The sequence below is a fragment of the Oxyura jamaicensis genome (genome assembly GCF_011077185.1).
Source record: "Oxyura jamaicensis isolate SHBP4307 breed ruddy duck chromosome 3 unlocalized genomic scaffold, BPBGC_Ojam_1.0 oxy3_random_OJ106572, whole genome shotgun sequence".
NCBI lineage: Eukaryota > Metazoa > Chordata > Aves > Anseriformes > Anatidae > Oxyura > Oxyura jamaicensis.
In genome coordinates, this window is record NW_023303770.1 from 1 (window position 1) to 11,916 (window position 11,916).

At 52.8% G+C, this 11,916-nt stretch overlaps 2 protein-coding genes across 3 annotated transcripts; both read right to left on the reverse strand.

The window, feature by feature from the left end:
* Nucleotides 1-6: 6 nt before the first annotated feature.
* LOC118157159 (thrombomodulin-like) lies at nt 7-842 on the reverse strand (the record flags this gene model as incomplete). Its single annotated transcript, XM_035311418.1, has 1 exon — nt 7-842. A coding segment is annotated over exon 1 (679 nt), but the record flags the coding sequence as incomplete, so codon positions are not given.
* A 4,498-nt stretch (nt 843-5,340) lies between these two features.
* Nucleotides 5,341-10,729, reverse strand: LOC118157160 (complement component C1q receptor-like). Of its 2 annotated transcripts, XM_035311419.1 has the most exons (2): nt 8,686-10,729; nt 5,341-6,497 (listed from the first exon to the last, which is right to left on the reverse strand). In XM_035311419.1, the coding sequence occupies exons 1-2, from the start codon at nt 10,332-10,334 to the stop codon at nt 6,482-6,484; spliced, it is 1,665 nt and encodes a 554-aa protein (XP_035167310.1). In that variant the 5' UTR covers nt 10,335-10,729; the 3' UTR covers nt 5,341-6,481. The 2 variants fall into 2 exon arrangements, with proteins under 2 accessions (XP_035167310.1, XP_035167311.1); XM_035311420.1 differs by having other exon boundaries at nt 5,341-10,727.
* Between the last annotated feature and the right edge of the window lie 1,187 nt (nt 10,730-11,916).

Sequence of the window (11,916 nt, forward strand, 5' to 3'; positions counted from 1 at the left end):
GGCAGGGCCAGGCGCCGGGCTCGGCGCGGCCCCAGCGTAGCCCCCCGCCGCCGCCCGCGGCCGCGCAGCGCAGCTCCAGCCCCAGCGCCGGGACGAGCGCCGTGCTGCCGGGGGGCAGCGCCAGGAAGTCCCCGCCGCGGGCGCCGAAGGGCGTGCGGTAGGCAGCGGACAGCCCGTCGGCGGGCGGCAGGCGCGGGCAGCTGTCGGGGTAGTTGTACTCGCAGAGGAAGCCGTCGGCCGGCTCCTCGCAGCCGCGCTCCTCCCAGCGCAGCTCCCGGGACACAGTGGCGCAGCGGCGGTCACAGAGGCGCCCCGACGGCTCCCAGTTGGCGTAGTCGGTGCGGCTGTCACCCGTCACCCACTGGAAGCCGCGCAGCCGCTGCGCCGGCTCGGTGCAGCGGCTGGGCAGCTGCAGCCCCAGCCACAGCCGCCCGCGGCGGTTCTGCAGCAGCAGCGCGATGGCGTCCTCGGCCACGGTGGAGCGCACGGTCATCAGGTGCCCGCCGTGCCGCTCGCAGGCGGCGCTGGCGGCGGCGAAGGGCAGCGGCGCCCAGAAGACGGCGAAGCAGTCGTGCTCCAGGCACTGCGCCCCCGACGGGGCGGCCGCCGCCTCCGCCGGCTCCGGCTCGCCCGGCGCCGGCCGCAGTCCGGCCAGCAGCAGCAGCAGCAGCGGGAGCCGCCGCATGGCGGCCGGCCGGCACGGCAAATCTCTGGCATGGCCCCGCCGCCGTCCGCCGCTTTATAGGCGCCCCGGCCCGCCCGGCCGCCCGCCGCAGGAAGGAAGCGCCTCCGGGGACGGGCCCCGCCGCCGCCGCCGCCGCCGCCGCTGCGCCCGGGGATTGCGGCGGGGGCGGCCCCGGCGCTGAGTAAATCCCCGCCGCCCCCCGGCCCCGCCCGACCCCCCCGCGCCGCAAGGCTCCGGGCAGGGCCCGCCCGGGCGTTCCCGCGGGATGGGGATGAGGGGAAGGGGGAGGCGTGCGCCCCCTCGGGGGGAGGGCGGCCGGGCTGGGTGCCGCGGGGGTGGGTGGGGGAGGGAAGGAAAAGAGAAAAAAAAAGAGAGGAGAAAAGAAAGGAAAAGAAAAGAAAAGAAAAGAAAAGAAAAGAAAAGAAAAGAAAAGAAAGGAAAAGAAAAGAAAAGAAAAGAAAAGAAAAGAAAAATCAAAAGAAAAGAAAAGAAATCAAAAGAAAAGAAAAGAAAAGAAAAGAAATCAAAAGAAAGGAAAAGAAATCAAAAGAAAAGAAAAGAAAGGAAAAGAAAATTAGAAAACGAAAAAAAAAAAAAAAAAAAAACAAGGAAAGAAAACTGAGAAAATGAAAAGAAAAAGAACAGAAAAGACAGCAAATAATTTTTAAAAAGAAGAGGGCGTAAGGAGGAAAGAGACCCAAGGGGCGAAGGAGAAGAAGGAGCAGCACAGGGCAGCCAGGAGCTGCCAAGGAGCCCCCGGCACAGCAAGGCCAAGCTGGGAGGGGGGCAGTGGGGGCCCAGCAGCACCCAGGGAGCAGAGTGAGGCCATGCGAGCCCCACTTGCCTTCTAGCCCTGTGGGGATGGACATACAAGCAGCGTGGGGACAGAGAGCCAGACGTGGCAGGGACAGCCAGCCAGGACCATGTCCGAGCAGTACAGGGAGAGCCATGGCTCCAGGCTCTAAAACAGCTTGGCACCTTCCAGGTTCTTATCCTCGCAGGATCCACCTCTATGATCAGAACATGGCCAAAAGCAAAATAAAACTGAAAAGCAAACATCTAAAGCTTCACCACTCAAGGAAAAGGGCATCCAACCTTTTTTTTTTTTTTTTTTTTTTTTTTCTTCCCAGTTTAAATAGTGGTGTTTTTCCTGAAAGGCTCAGCTGCAGCAGTCAGCCCTGGGGACCCGTGCAGAGCCCCAGGGCCTCACCCCGCTCCCCACAGGGAGGTTACTTCATTTATTTCATTTACCATCACGGCTGGACTCCCCAGACATCCCTTTTTCTCCCGGGGGGCTGGCGGCAGCAACTTCAGGTGGGGAAAAAGGGAAAGATGGCGGAAAGGCATAATAGCTGTCATTAATAAGCCTAATAACTGTAATTGGCTCCCTGCCTGTCCCAGGGCGACTCCCTTGCCCTGACTTCATGGGACAGTCCAGTGCTTTGGAGCAGGACAAATCCGTCTGTGGGACCTCAAAAAGGAGTTCTGTCCAGCACCTGCTGCTCCCGGGGTGAAATCACTCCTCTGACAGCAGCTCTGCTGCTCCTCACCTCTGCAGAAGGAACAAACCCACAAACCCCCCTTTCCCAGAGCTGTCCTGGAGGGAGAATTGTCACTGACACTTGGTAATGCTGACTTTGCTTTAATAAGAACTTTTCCACTGTTTTCATGTTGTGTGTCTTTTTCTTTTTTCCACTTCTTGTGCCTAAACTCTCTTCTCCCTTCTTGTTCTGTTTGTTTTGTTTTCAGAAGCAACACAGCAAAATAAAGGGGAAGGGTCAGGGAAACAACAGAAAAAGCAAAAAGACAAAATGTAATCAGTGAGGGGAAAAAAAAAAAAAAAAAAGTTTTCTGTGTTGTTGTTTTTTAAGATATTGTACAAACTTAAGTGTCACTTCAAGCCCGCGTGATGAAGAGTGCTTTGAAGCATTCCAGCAGGAGCTACAGCAGTGCCCAGGCAGTGCTCCCCAGAACAACGGGGTGCATGCCCATCTCCCTTCCCGCAGCCAGCCGTGGGCCTGCCGGGAGCAGGGACACGTCCCCAGGGCAGGAGACATGAGGGCAGCCGCATTTTGATAACGCTTTTCTATCCCAATGGTCGTTTCCCTCCGGCGCCTCCAACCACCACAGGCGTTTGCTCATGTGGCCCCGACAGGCTGAGTCACAGACAGAGAAATGCCTTTCCTGCTGACATCCCACTTTTCCTTTATAAAAGTGGATTAATCATGCTGCTCTGCCATTTAAAGTTATTGCAAGACTATTGCCGGCTGTCCGTTGTGATAACAGAAGGGAGACCTTTTGCATTACTCCAGCCTGAGTCATCTGAAATGTCCCTGTCACCCCTCTGCCAGGGGGATGCTGACAGTGGGGATGTCCAGGGGGGCTGACCTGTGGTTACAGGGTATGTGATATGGATCTTGATGGCTTTCTTGTTGGATTTGGGAAACGTGGCTCCTTCTCCAGCTTTGCTAAGCAGATTTTGCGTGTCTTGCAGAGAGAGGTGTGGGACGGAGTCAGGGGTGCAAAGCCATAAATCTGACTGCACAAAATGAGAGGATATTGTGACAGTCTTTTTACCCTGCCTGCCTCATCTGGGAGCTCAGCCTCGGAAATGGCAATTTCAGATTTTGGAAAAAAAGAAAAATCTGAAGTATTTTTTGCCCTGACAGGGCATGTGGCTGGCACTGATTGCACCCAGCCTGGCCATCCCACAGCCGGCAGGGCACAGAGCACAGCTGTGCCTAGGACATTTAATTGGCTGCAGATCAATTAAGAGAGTTACTTAAAGTGGTTTTCTGCTTGGGCTGCTTTCCTTGTAATGGTTGGTGTTGGAGAAGGCAGGGTTTGGGAGGTCATGTTACTTGCTGAAGGTTTTTGTTTGTTTGTTTTAATAGGGAAAATAATAACTCTTCTCCACCTGTGTCTCCATTGCCTGTTGCAGCCATATTTTCAGTGTAGGTGCAGGGAGCACACTTGGGAATGCTGGATTTTTATCTTCCAGCAAGCCTTTAGGAAATCTTGTCTGCTGGTCGCGGGGAGAGCCCCAAAGCCTGCCATGTGCACTTTCCAGGGGGACAGGGGCTACGAAGAGCTGGGAAGCGCTCAGAGGGACCAGATGAGCTCAGTAGCAGTGCCCCTTGCCTCTGTATGTGCCCAGCTCCTGCTCCCCTGGGAGAGGACCAGCACTTCTTTCCTCTAGGCTAAGATCTGAGGCTCCTGATTTTTTTTATTTTTATTTTTATTTTAATGTCTCCCTGTCCTAAGCCAGTACAGGGGATTTAATTGGTGTCTTCCTTAAATGATGGCTCACAGGCAGCTCAGTGTACAGAGGACAGAGGCTTTTGAGCTCCTCTGTGCTCAGCTGGACAAAGTTTGAGGTCCCAGGACTGGGGAAATACTGAGTGTTTTGTTTATGTGACTACATGACACTGAACCTCTGCTGTGAGCTTTCTGTTGAACCTTGCTTCATCCCAAGTGCTTGCACAGCAGCCAGAGCCACCCGAGGAGGGCACTGGGTCTTTCTTCAGGAAAGCCCCCTCATTCCTCCCCCACATTGTCACCGGCAGCACTCAGATCTCCTTGGCAAGGAGCCAGCCTTGCTTACCAGCCTCAGAGGGGCTTCAAGGAGCCAAACGCCAAGAAGTATTTACAAAAACAAACAAACAAAAAAACAAACAAACAAAAAAATAAAAATAAAACAAAACAAAAAAAAATAAAACAAGGAAATGAGCAGACATTTAAAACATTTGTTTTTGCAGTGTGTGACTCTATGGGACTGGAAGCAAGGCACATGGTATTTTTGTAGATTATATGAATGTTACTCAATACCTTTTCTCTGAATTCCTCTGGTGGAGGCTGTTTTCTTGCAGCACATTTCCTCATGAAATGGAGAAAGAAAAAAAAAAAAGATATACTGGTGGTGGTGAATTACCACATTGTGCTCCTTTCCTTTGGCTCAGGTGTGAAGCCCTTGCAGGATGTACCCCGTGTCCTCTGCCCCCATGCAACACGCACTGACCCCAGCTGCACCTTGGCCATGCAAAATAAATCACATTAATAGGACCGTATCTTATCCTCACGGGGCAATTCCGAGGCAGCTGGGGCAAGGCTGGACATGCATCTTTATGGAGTGTGGAGGCACTGAACATCCACCGCAACATGTAGTGTCCTTTTCTTGTTTATTTTTAAATGCTAGTTAAGGAAAATGCCAGTGACTGGTCAAGGGCCACGTGAATGTCACTGCAAGCGTGGGTGACATTAGTGGTTTCCTATGCTGTTGAGGTTTTTCCCCTGTCTTTTGAGTGTTAACATTCAAGGCTGGCCTTTCCTTGGCAATGCAGAAGAGCAGATTTCTGCCCTCCTATAGAGCAAGCTGAAAGCAGCAGCCTTGCATGGGGGCAGAGATCATCCCGGGGCCTTGTTGGATGTGAAGCAGGTGGGCCCTGCTCAGGGCAGCAGTGCTGGATGCTGCTTGAGGCCCAGACACCCCAAAGTGGAGGAGATACCCACAAAAGGCTGAGATCCCACTGGCGTGGCCTGATGAGCGCCGACAGTGAGATGATTTGTTAGCGCTGCCCTGGGCTGTAAGAAATTAATTACATGTACCAAGTGACTAGGTTTTGATGATATATGTATCAAAAATCACTGAAGACACATTCTGTTCAGATTTTATTTGGTGTTTCATCAGCGAAGTAGCAGTGTTATTCAATATGTGAGATAACCTTTCTCTTTTAGCTGAAGGCAACTGTTTGGCTTGTGCTGTACCATTGCTGTATTGATGACAAAGTCAGTACTGATAGGGAATTTTCATGAAAGAAGAGGCACACCTTAATTCTGGGCCATACAAATATAACAATTAACACTTACAAACCATTTGATGCATTCAAAGCATTTCGGACATGCTGGCTAGCCAGCCCTACCATCTTGATGGCAAAACAGTTACATGTCTTGCTGACCATTAAACCTCATTTATACAGATGGAATGATGATGCTGAACATCCCCTCTCTTCTGACTCTATACTGGGGGTACCAAATTGTCTGATCCTGTTTCTATTTGCTTTAGCCCATGTTTTACACCAGGCCCTGGATAACTCCCTGAGCAGGACCAAAACATTCCTGCTGCTTTCACAGAGGAAAGCAAGTAGGTGGGATGTTACCCAGGTGTAATGGCACCTGGGGGAGGAAGCTACATCAGGAAATAATCTCACCTGAGAGAACCTGACCTAAACCTAGGCACAAATTAGTGTTTTCCCTCTGCTGGACCCACTACAGCATTCCCCTGGTAACACAGTACACACATCAGAATACAAAAGTCTGTAGCAGGAATCAGGATTATAGGTTTTACTGGGGGGGGGGGGGGGGGGTTCTGGAATAAATAACTCTCAGATTTTTACCAGCTCTGAGTCTCTACTCATGCTTCCTCTTCCTTTTTTCAGGGTGGAATCAGTGTGCCACCTACAACAATTGATGGATACTGTAATTGAAAAATATGGCAGAAAAACTCCCGAGGCTATTAAGGTTTTGTGAACACCTCAAATTTTGATCAAGCAAGCCAAGCAGTCCCTGACCTGTGGGGTGCATCGCTGTGACTCCCTCTTCCCCATGCAGACCCTGAGTCAGCATCGCCCGACCGTGTAGGCTTAATTTTATGTATGCAGGTTGTCCCACTGATTTCAGTAGGATTATTCATTTGCTTAATTTATTCATGTATTCCAAATGCTCTGCTGGCTTGTTGTCACAACAAAGACATGGTATGATTTTTTTGCAAGACTTCCAAGAATGCCACTGCTGCATTCACTACTTCTCCAAACCACCGTGCAGAGAAAAGGAAGCATGAACAGAACATTAAAAAAAACCATTTCTATCAGCTAGGAGCTACATTTTCCTGTTTTTTATTTTACAATGGAGAAATGAAGAATTAAAAACAGCAGGAAAGGGGTTTCTTCCACACACGGAAGAACAGGATGCAGGTCGCTGCCCACAGCAAAATCCTTTGTGTTCAGTTCCCATTTCTGTTGCAATTAAGCCTCAAGTATACAATAAAAACAGCAGAATCTTCAGGAAACTTATGTACCCTTCAAATCACATGCTTATTCTTTAGCACCTTTTTGCCTTGTAGAGCGCTAGGTTGCTGCAGTACATAACAAAGCTAGCTAGCCCTGCTTGCCCTGGAAGATGTACTGCTGTTGAACCAAGGCAGTGTTTTGCAGTGATGCCGGTGCTCACTTGAGACTGTTTTCAAATCTACAGGATTCCCTCTCCTCCAAGGGAGCAAGCCTACAGTTTGGTTTCTAGTAACGCATGGAGAAAGCCAGGAAAAATCTTCCTGTCCTGTCTGGAGGCTGTACCATTGGTGCAGGCTGTGTGACGCCTCCCTCCCGCTCAGGTGATAGGTGCTTGCTCGCATCAAGTCCCACTGAAATGAAGAGGACTGCTCCCCAGAGCACAGCGGTCAGGTCTTTGTGGTGCTGCAGTGGGTGCCTGCATTTCCCTGTGAGCTGGCAGCAAGGCCAGCAGCTCCTTCTGCCCTTGCTGCTTCACAGGAAATGCAAACCCAAAGTGAGGTGCACCTTCCCTCTGCTTTGTAGCACTCAGACTGGGGAGCAGCTTTACCCTGAGAGAGCATTTGGTTTGAAGGGGAATTAAGAAGCTTTATACAGTAGTTAGCAAACATACATCATCCAGTGCATTGTTTACAGGGAGAACGATGGAAAAAACATTCAGGCTGGGCCCCACACAAGCTTAGCCCAAGCCATCAGGAAGGGATCCTGCCCAAAAAATATGATACAACAGGAAAAGTCTGGTCTTTTGTCTGGCTGTGTTTGAAGGAGAGCATTGTTTTGTGTATTTTGCAAGTGTGTTTGCTCAGAATACACTGCAAATGGGTGAATGGTTCTTCCTAAATATAGTTTCTCCTACCTTTTTATCTTAAGCTCTCTGTCTTGGCCCCTTGTCCAAAAGGCCTGATTCTGCAGCTTTCCTGCAAGCTTGCACCTCCCAAGCTCAGCAAGGTGGTTAAGCTCCCATCCTTAGGGGGTCTGATGCTTTGGGAGGGAGCATCACTATCTCACTCCTCCAAACACAGTGCACCCACACAGGCGTGTGTATGGCTCTGGGGAGCAGTGTGGGGCTGAAGAGCTCCACTGCCCTTACAGTCTCTGCTCTGCTGGAGGAGGTTTCTGCTGCTGGAGTTCTAAAAAGGTTTATTCAACTACTTGATTACTTCTGTAATTACATTTTAAAAGGGAAAAAAAGGAAAAAATATCAAAAAAATCAACAACAAAAACTAGCTGCTTGTGGCTGCAGTTACCGGTTCTTGCCTTAGTAACACACTTAAGAATTTTAAACCCATTTCAATGAGAACAAGGGGAAGATGGGTGTTGAACAGCAGATTCCTGCTGCAGTGTAGAGAATGTGGGGGGTACAGTAGCATTTTTTTTTTTTTTTTTTTTTGAATGACAAAAGATTGTGAGGGCAGCAGGGAAACTTCTGCTTTTGCATGCCTGCATTTTAAATATAAGCAGGGGAGACCAAATGACAAAGGAAATTAATTGCTTTTCCTTTGGAAGCCAAATCAATATTTCACATTTGATATTTTTAAGCCCAGTTAGGTTTTGCAGAGCTGAAGAGCAACCTGGGCAAGCAATCACAACCCCATCCCATCTAAACCTGTCTATTCCCTATTAATTCTTTACTTCAAGGAGCAGAGATTTATAAATCAGCTAATGTTCCAGACCTTTTGCCTTAAGGAATGATTTTGGCCTTCATATCTGTGCATCTGACTCCCAGACCTGCCTTTTCTGAGGGAGAATCAGGTCCTACCTTCCATGAAGCCCCAAGACTGACTTTCAGACATGAAGGCATGCAAAATCATCTTGGACAGATAGCATCACCCGTCTCCTTCCCCCCCCCCCCCCTTTTTTTTTTTCCCTTTGCAAAGCACGCTCCTTGCCACTTGCAGCTCCATAACCCTGCTCCCCTGGAGGCACGGGCACTGTTACCTGCGCTCGCCGCCCGCCCCGCCACGGCTCTCCGGCTGCTCGGGCACCCAGCAATAGTTGTCCGCTGCACTTTTGGCTGGCCGCTTCTCCCGCTTGGCTGCCCTCTTCCTGCAGGCCAGCACAACCAGGGCAAAAGCCAGCAGCACCAGGATGGCCACCAGGCTGCCCAGGATGTAGTAGAGGAGCAGCCGGGGGCCATCGGCGCCATGCTCAGGGCTGTGATCCGACCCCAGCACCGTGGGGGCTGGCAGCATCATCCTGCTAGGAGTGGCAGAAGGGCTGCGAGTGCTCATGGTCCACGGGGCACCTGCTGTTTGGAGGATGCTGGTGGTCTCTGGGGTGCCCGCAGGCTCCTCTCTGGTGGTGGGGGTGGCGCGGCAGCCACCACCTCCATCCTCCTGTGGAAGGAAGCCAGGCGGGCAGAGGCACTCAAAGCTCCCAGGCAGGTTGCGGCAGGGCCCAGGGCAGGGGTTCCGCAGGCACTCGTCTATGTCCAGGCAGGCATCGCCACCAGGCTGGTAGCCAGGTCGGCAGGCGCACTGGAAGGAGCCAGGGAGGTTGAGGCAGAGCTGGGGGCAGGTGCCAGGCTGGGCGCACTCATCCTCATCGTGGCAGTGGCGGCCACCCGGCCCCATCAGCCGGTAACCGGGCTGGCAGGTGCAGGTGAAACTGCCAGGCGTGTTGTGGCACTCATGCTGGCAGGGCCCCTCCAGACACTCATCCACATCCAGGCAGCGGCGGCCGTCGGGTGCCAGGACGTAGCCGGTCTCACAGATGCACTCGAAGCCTCCAGGACGGGGCTGGCAGGACCCCTGGCAGGGGTTGGAGTGGCAGGCATCCTCCAGCAGGCAGGAGGCCATGTCGGGGCCCAAGATGTAGCCAGGCTGGCAAGCACATCGCAGGGGCCGCCCTGGCTCTTCTAGGCACAGCTGCTGGCAGCCCCCATTGCTGTGGGTGCAGCTGGCAGAGCAGAGGGGCCCGGGGGGGTGCCAGGCAAAGCCGCCCCCCTCCAGCGGCCCCTTGCAGAGGGTGAAGGCTGGGCCCTTGCCCCCCTCGCACACCGCCTCCGCCAGTGTGCCAAAGGGGGCTGCTGCCAGCCGGGGGCTGCGCACACCAAAGGGTGTCACGTAGCTGACCCGGCCAGGGCCCCCCAGCCAGAGGGGCCCACACATCCCCTGGAAGCTGAACTTGCAGAGGAAGGCAGGCAGCGTGGCACGGCAGGAGCGGTCAACCCAGCCCAAGGTCCCATCGGGGCCTGCGGGCCGCAGGGTGACACAGCGGGTGCTGAGGCAGGTGACCTGGGGCTCAGCCAGCCAGGCCGAGTAGTTGCCGGGCTCCCCACCGGCCACCCAGGCAAAGCCCCGCAGCGGCTCCTGAGGCTGCATGCAGTGGCCGCGCTCCAGCCGCAGCCCGATCCAGGCCGCACCAGCCGTGCTGGCTGCCATCAGCTGCCCCAGCCGCTCGGCCTCGGCCGCGCTGCCCGCCGGAGCCAGGTTACCACCGTTGTGCCGGCAGCGCTCCTGGGCACTGTTCCAGCCTAGCTCGTCCCGGTGCAGTGTGTAGCAGGCGGTGCCGGCACAGAGCACCTCGACGTCCTCGCTCCGCGCCACCGTCAGCAGCAGCAGCAGCAGCAGCAGGGCCGCGGCCATCCCGCCGGCTGGACAGACAGACGGACACTGCCTCACATCCCCTCGGCTCGCCGAGCTCGCCCCGCATGCATCCTGTGCTGCCGGGGCTCCTATTTATCACCGGAGCCTACTGCTTCCTGTAGCGTGGCCGCGCCGCTCGCTGCTTGTTGGACAGAGCTGGGATGTTTGCCTCCGTTTCTTCTCCTCCAGCGATGCAGTCTGCTTGTTCCCATTTCAGACATTTCACTGTGAAGGGGCTTTCTTTATTTTGGCCGGTGCTGCTTTTCTGTATGAGAAAGTAGCCTACGTCCTGCTTTTTTTGGTTTTAGAGAGCTTACTCTACTCACTCACCCAGTAGATATTTTTTTTCTAATCCCTAATAGGGCCTTGTAGTTTTCAACCATGCATTTGCTGAAAGCGGGGAAAAAAACAAGCCGTGGGATCCCTCGCTGTCTGCCTATGAAAGAGGCTGAATATTTGGCGTGATGTCTCATGAGCAGACTAAATTTCCAACGTGCTTTTCCCCTCTTGGTGTGCTTTAAATAGCTGGACGAGCCCTGGATTAGGAGCTGGGTCATGAGAACATCCAGGCTGCCAGGAGGGAGCCAAGCCGCTCGCCTGCGCTGAACCCTCTCCCAAGCCGAGGAAGCACTGCAGTGGCCTCAGGCTCTGGGTGAGCATCGCTGCTGCCGTGCTCTACCTTAATAACTCCTCACTTGACCTCAATCCCAGTGCAGGGCAGAGAATCAGCTGGGTTTTGTTGGTGTCAGCAGTTCTGCAGAAGGCTGTCAATTACAGGACAAAGATGTAATGTTTAAACAGACACATCACTTTATTATTATTATTATTATTATTATTATTATTATTATTTTATTTTTACTGAAAGCTATCCTTTTTAAGCCGCTCCTGTCTGCTGCATTTCAGTTAGAGCAGTGTCTGTGCCGAGGTCAAGATGGTGACAGCATTACAGGCAGTGGAGATAAGTAATGGCCTGTCCCGAAGAAGAGCTGCACAAGAGCCTCTCCAGACACAGGGCTCCTTTCACTTTCCCTTCAGTGTTTGGAGATCACTGGATGAAGATGAACGGGCTGAGGAGGCTCGATGACAGCTGATAGAGGGTTCGTATGCATCGAGCAACATGGGACAGTTTATTTGCACAATCTTCAAACATATGGTACACAAGAGGGTGGAATAACAAAAGAGCTAACTCTAATGAGGAGCAGAGTGTCTTGGCACATGAAGAAGCTGCCACCGGAGGCAAGGAAAAACAGCGTGTTAAGCAGAGGTAGAATGAGAAACAGCTGCAATTGGGGATGTCCTCATGCCTGCCACCCCTCACGGGGAGTCGGGGGCCCTCTCACAGGCCTCGGTCAGGGCAGAAGAGCAGTTGTCTCCAGGATGGCTGGTCCCCTCGACAGCCTGTCTTCATCCCCACACTCCTCTCTGCGAGCTTTCTTCTCTCAGCTGCTGATGCAGATCTTAACCTCTAGGCCTGTGACTCTGTCTCATCTTTTTTTGCTTAGTGGGCATCCATAATTACCATTATTTCCATGTTCTTTCCAGCACTCTTGTTATTTGTAAATTTTTTTATGTGCTGAGTTAG

Excerpts from the sequence above, each read along its gene's own strand:
- LOC118157160 (XM_035311419.1), bottom strand. The coding sequence starts at position 10,334 with ATGGCCGCGGCCCTGCTGCTGCTGCTGCTGCTGCTGACGGTGGCGCGG.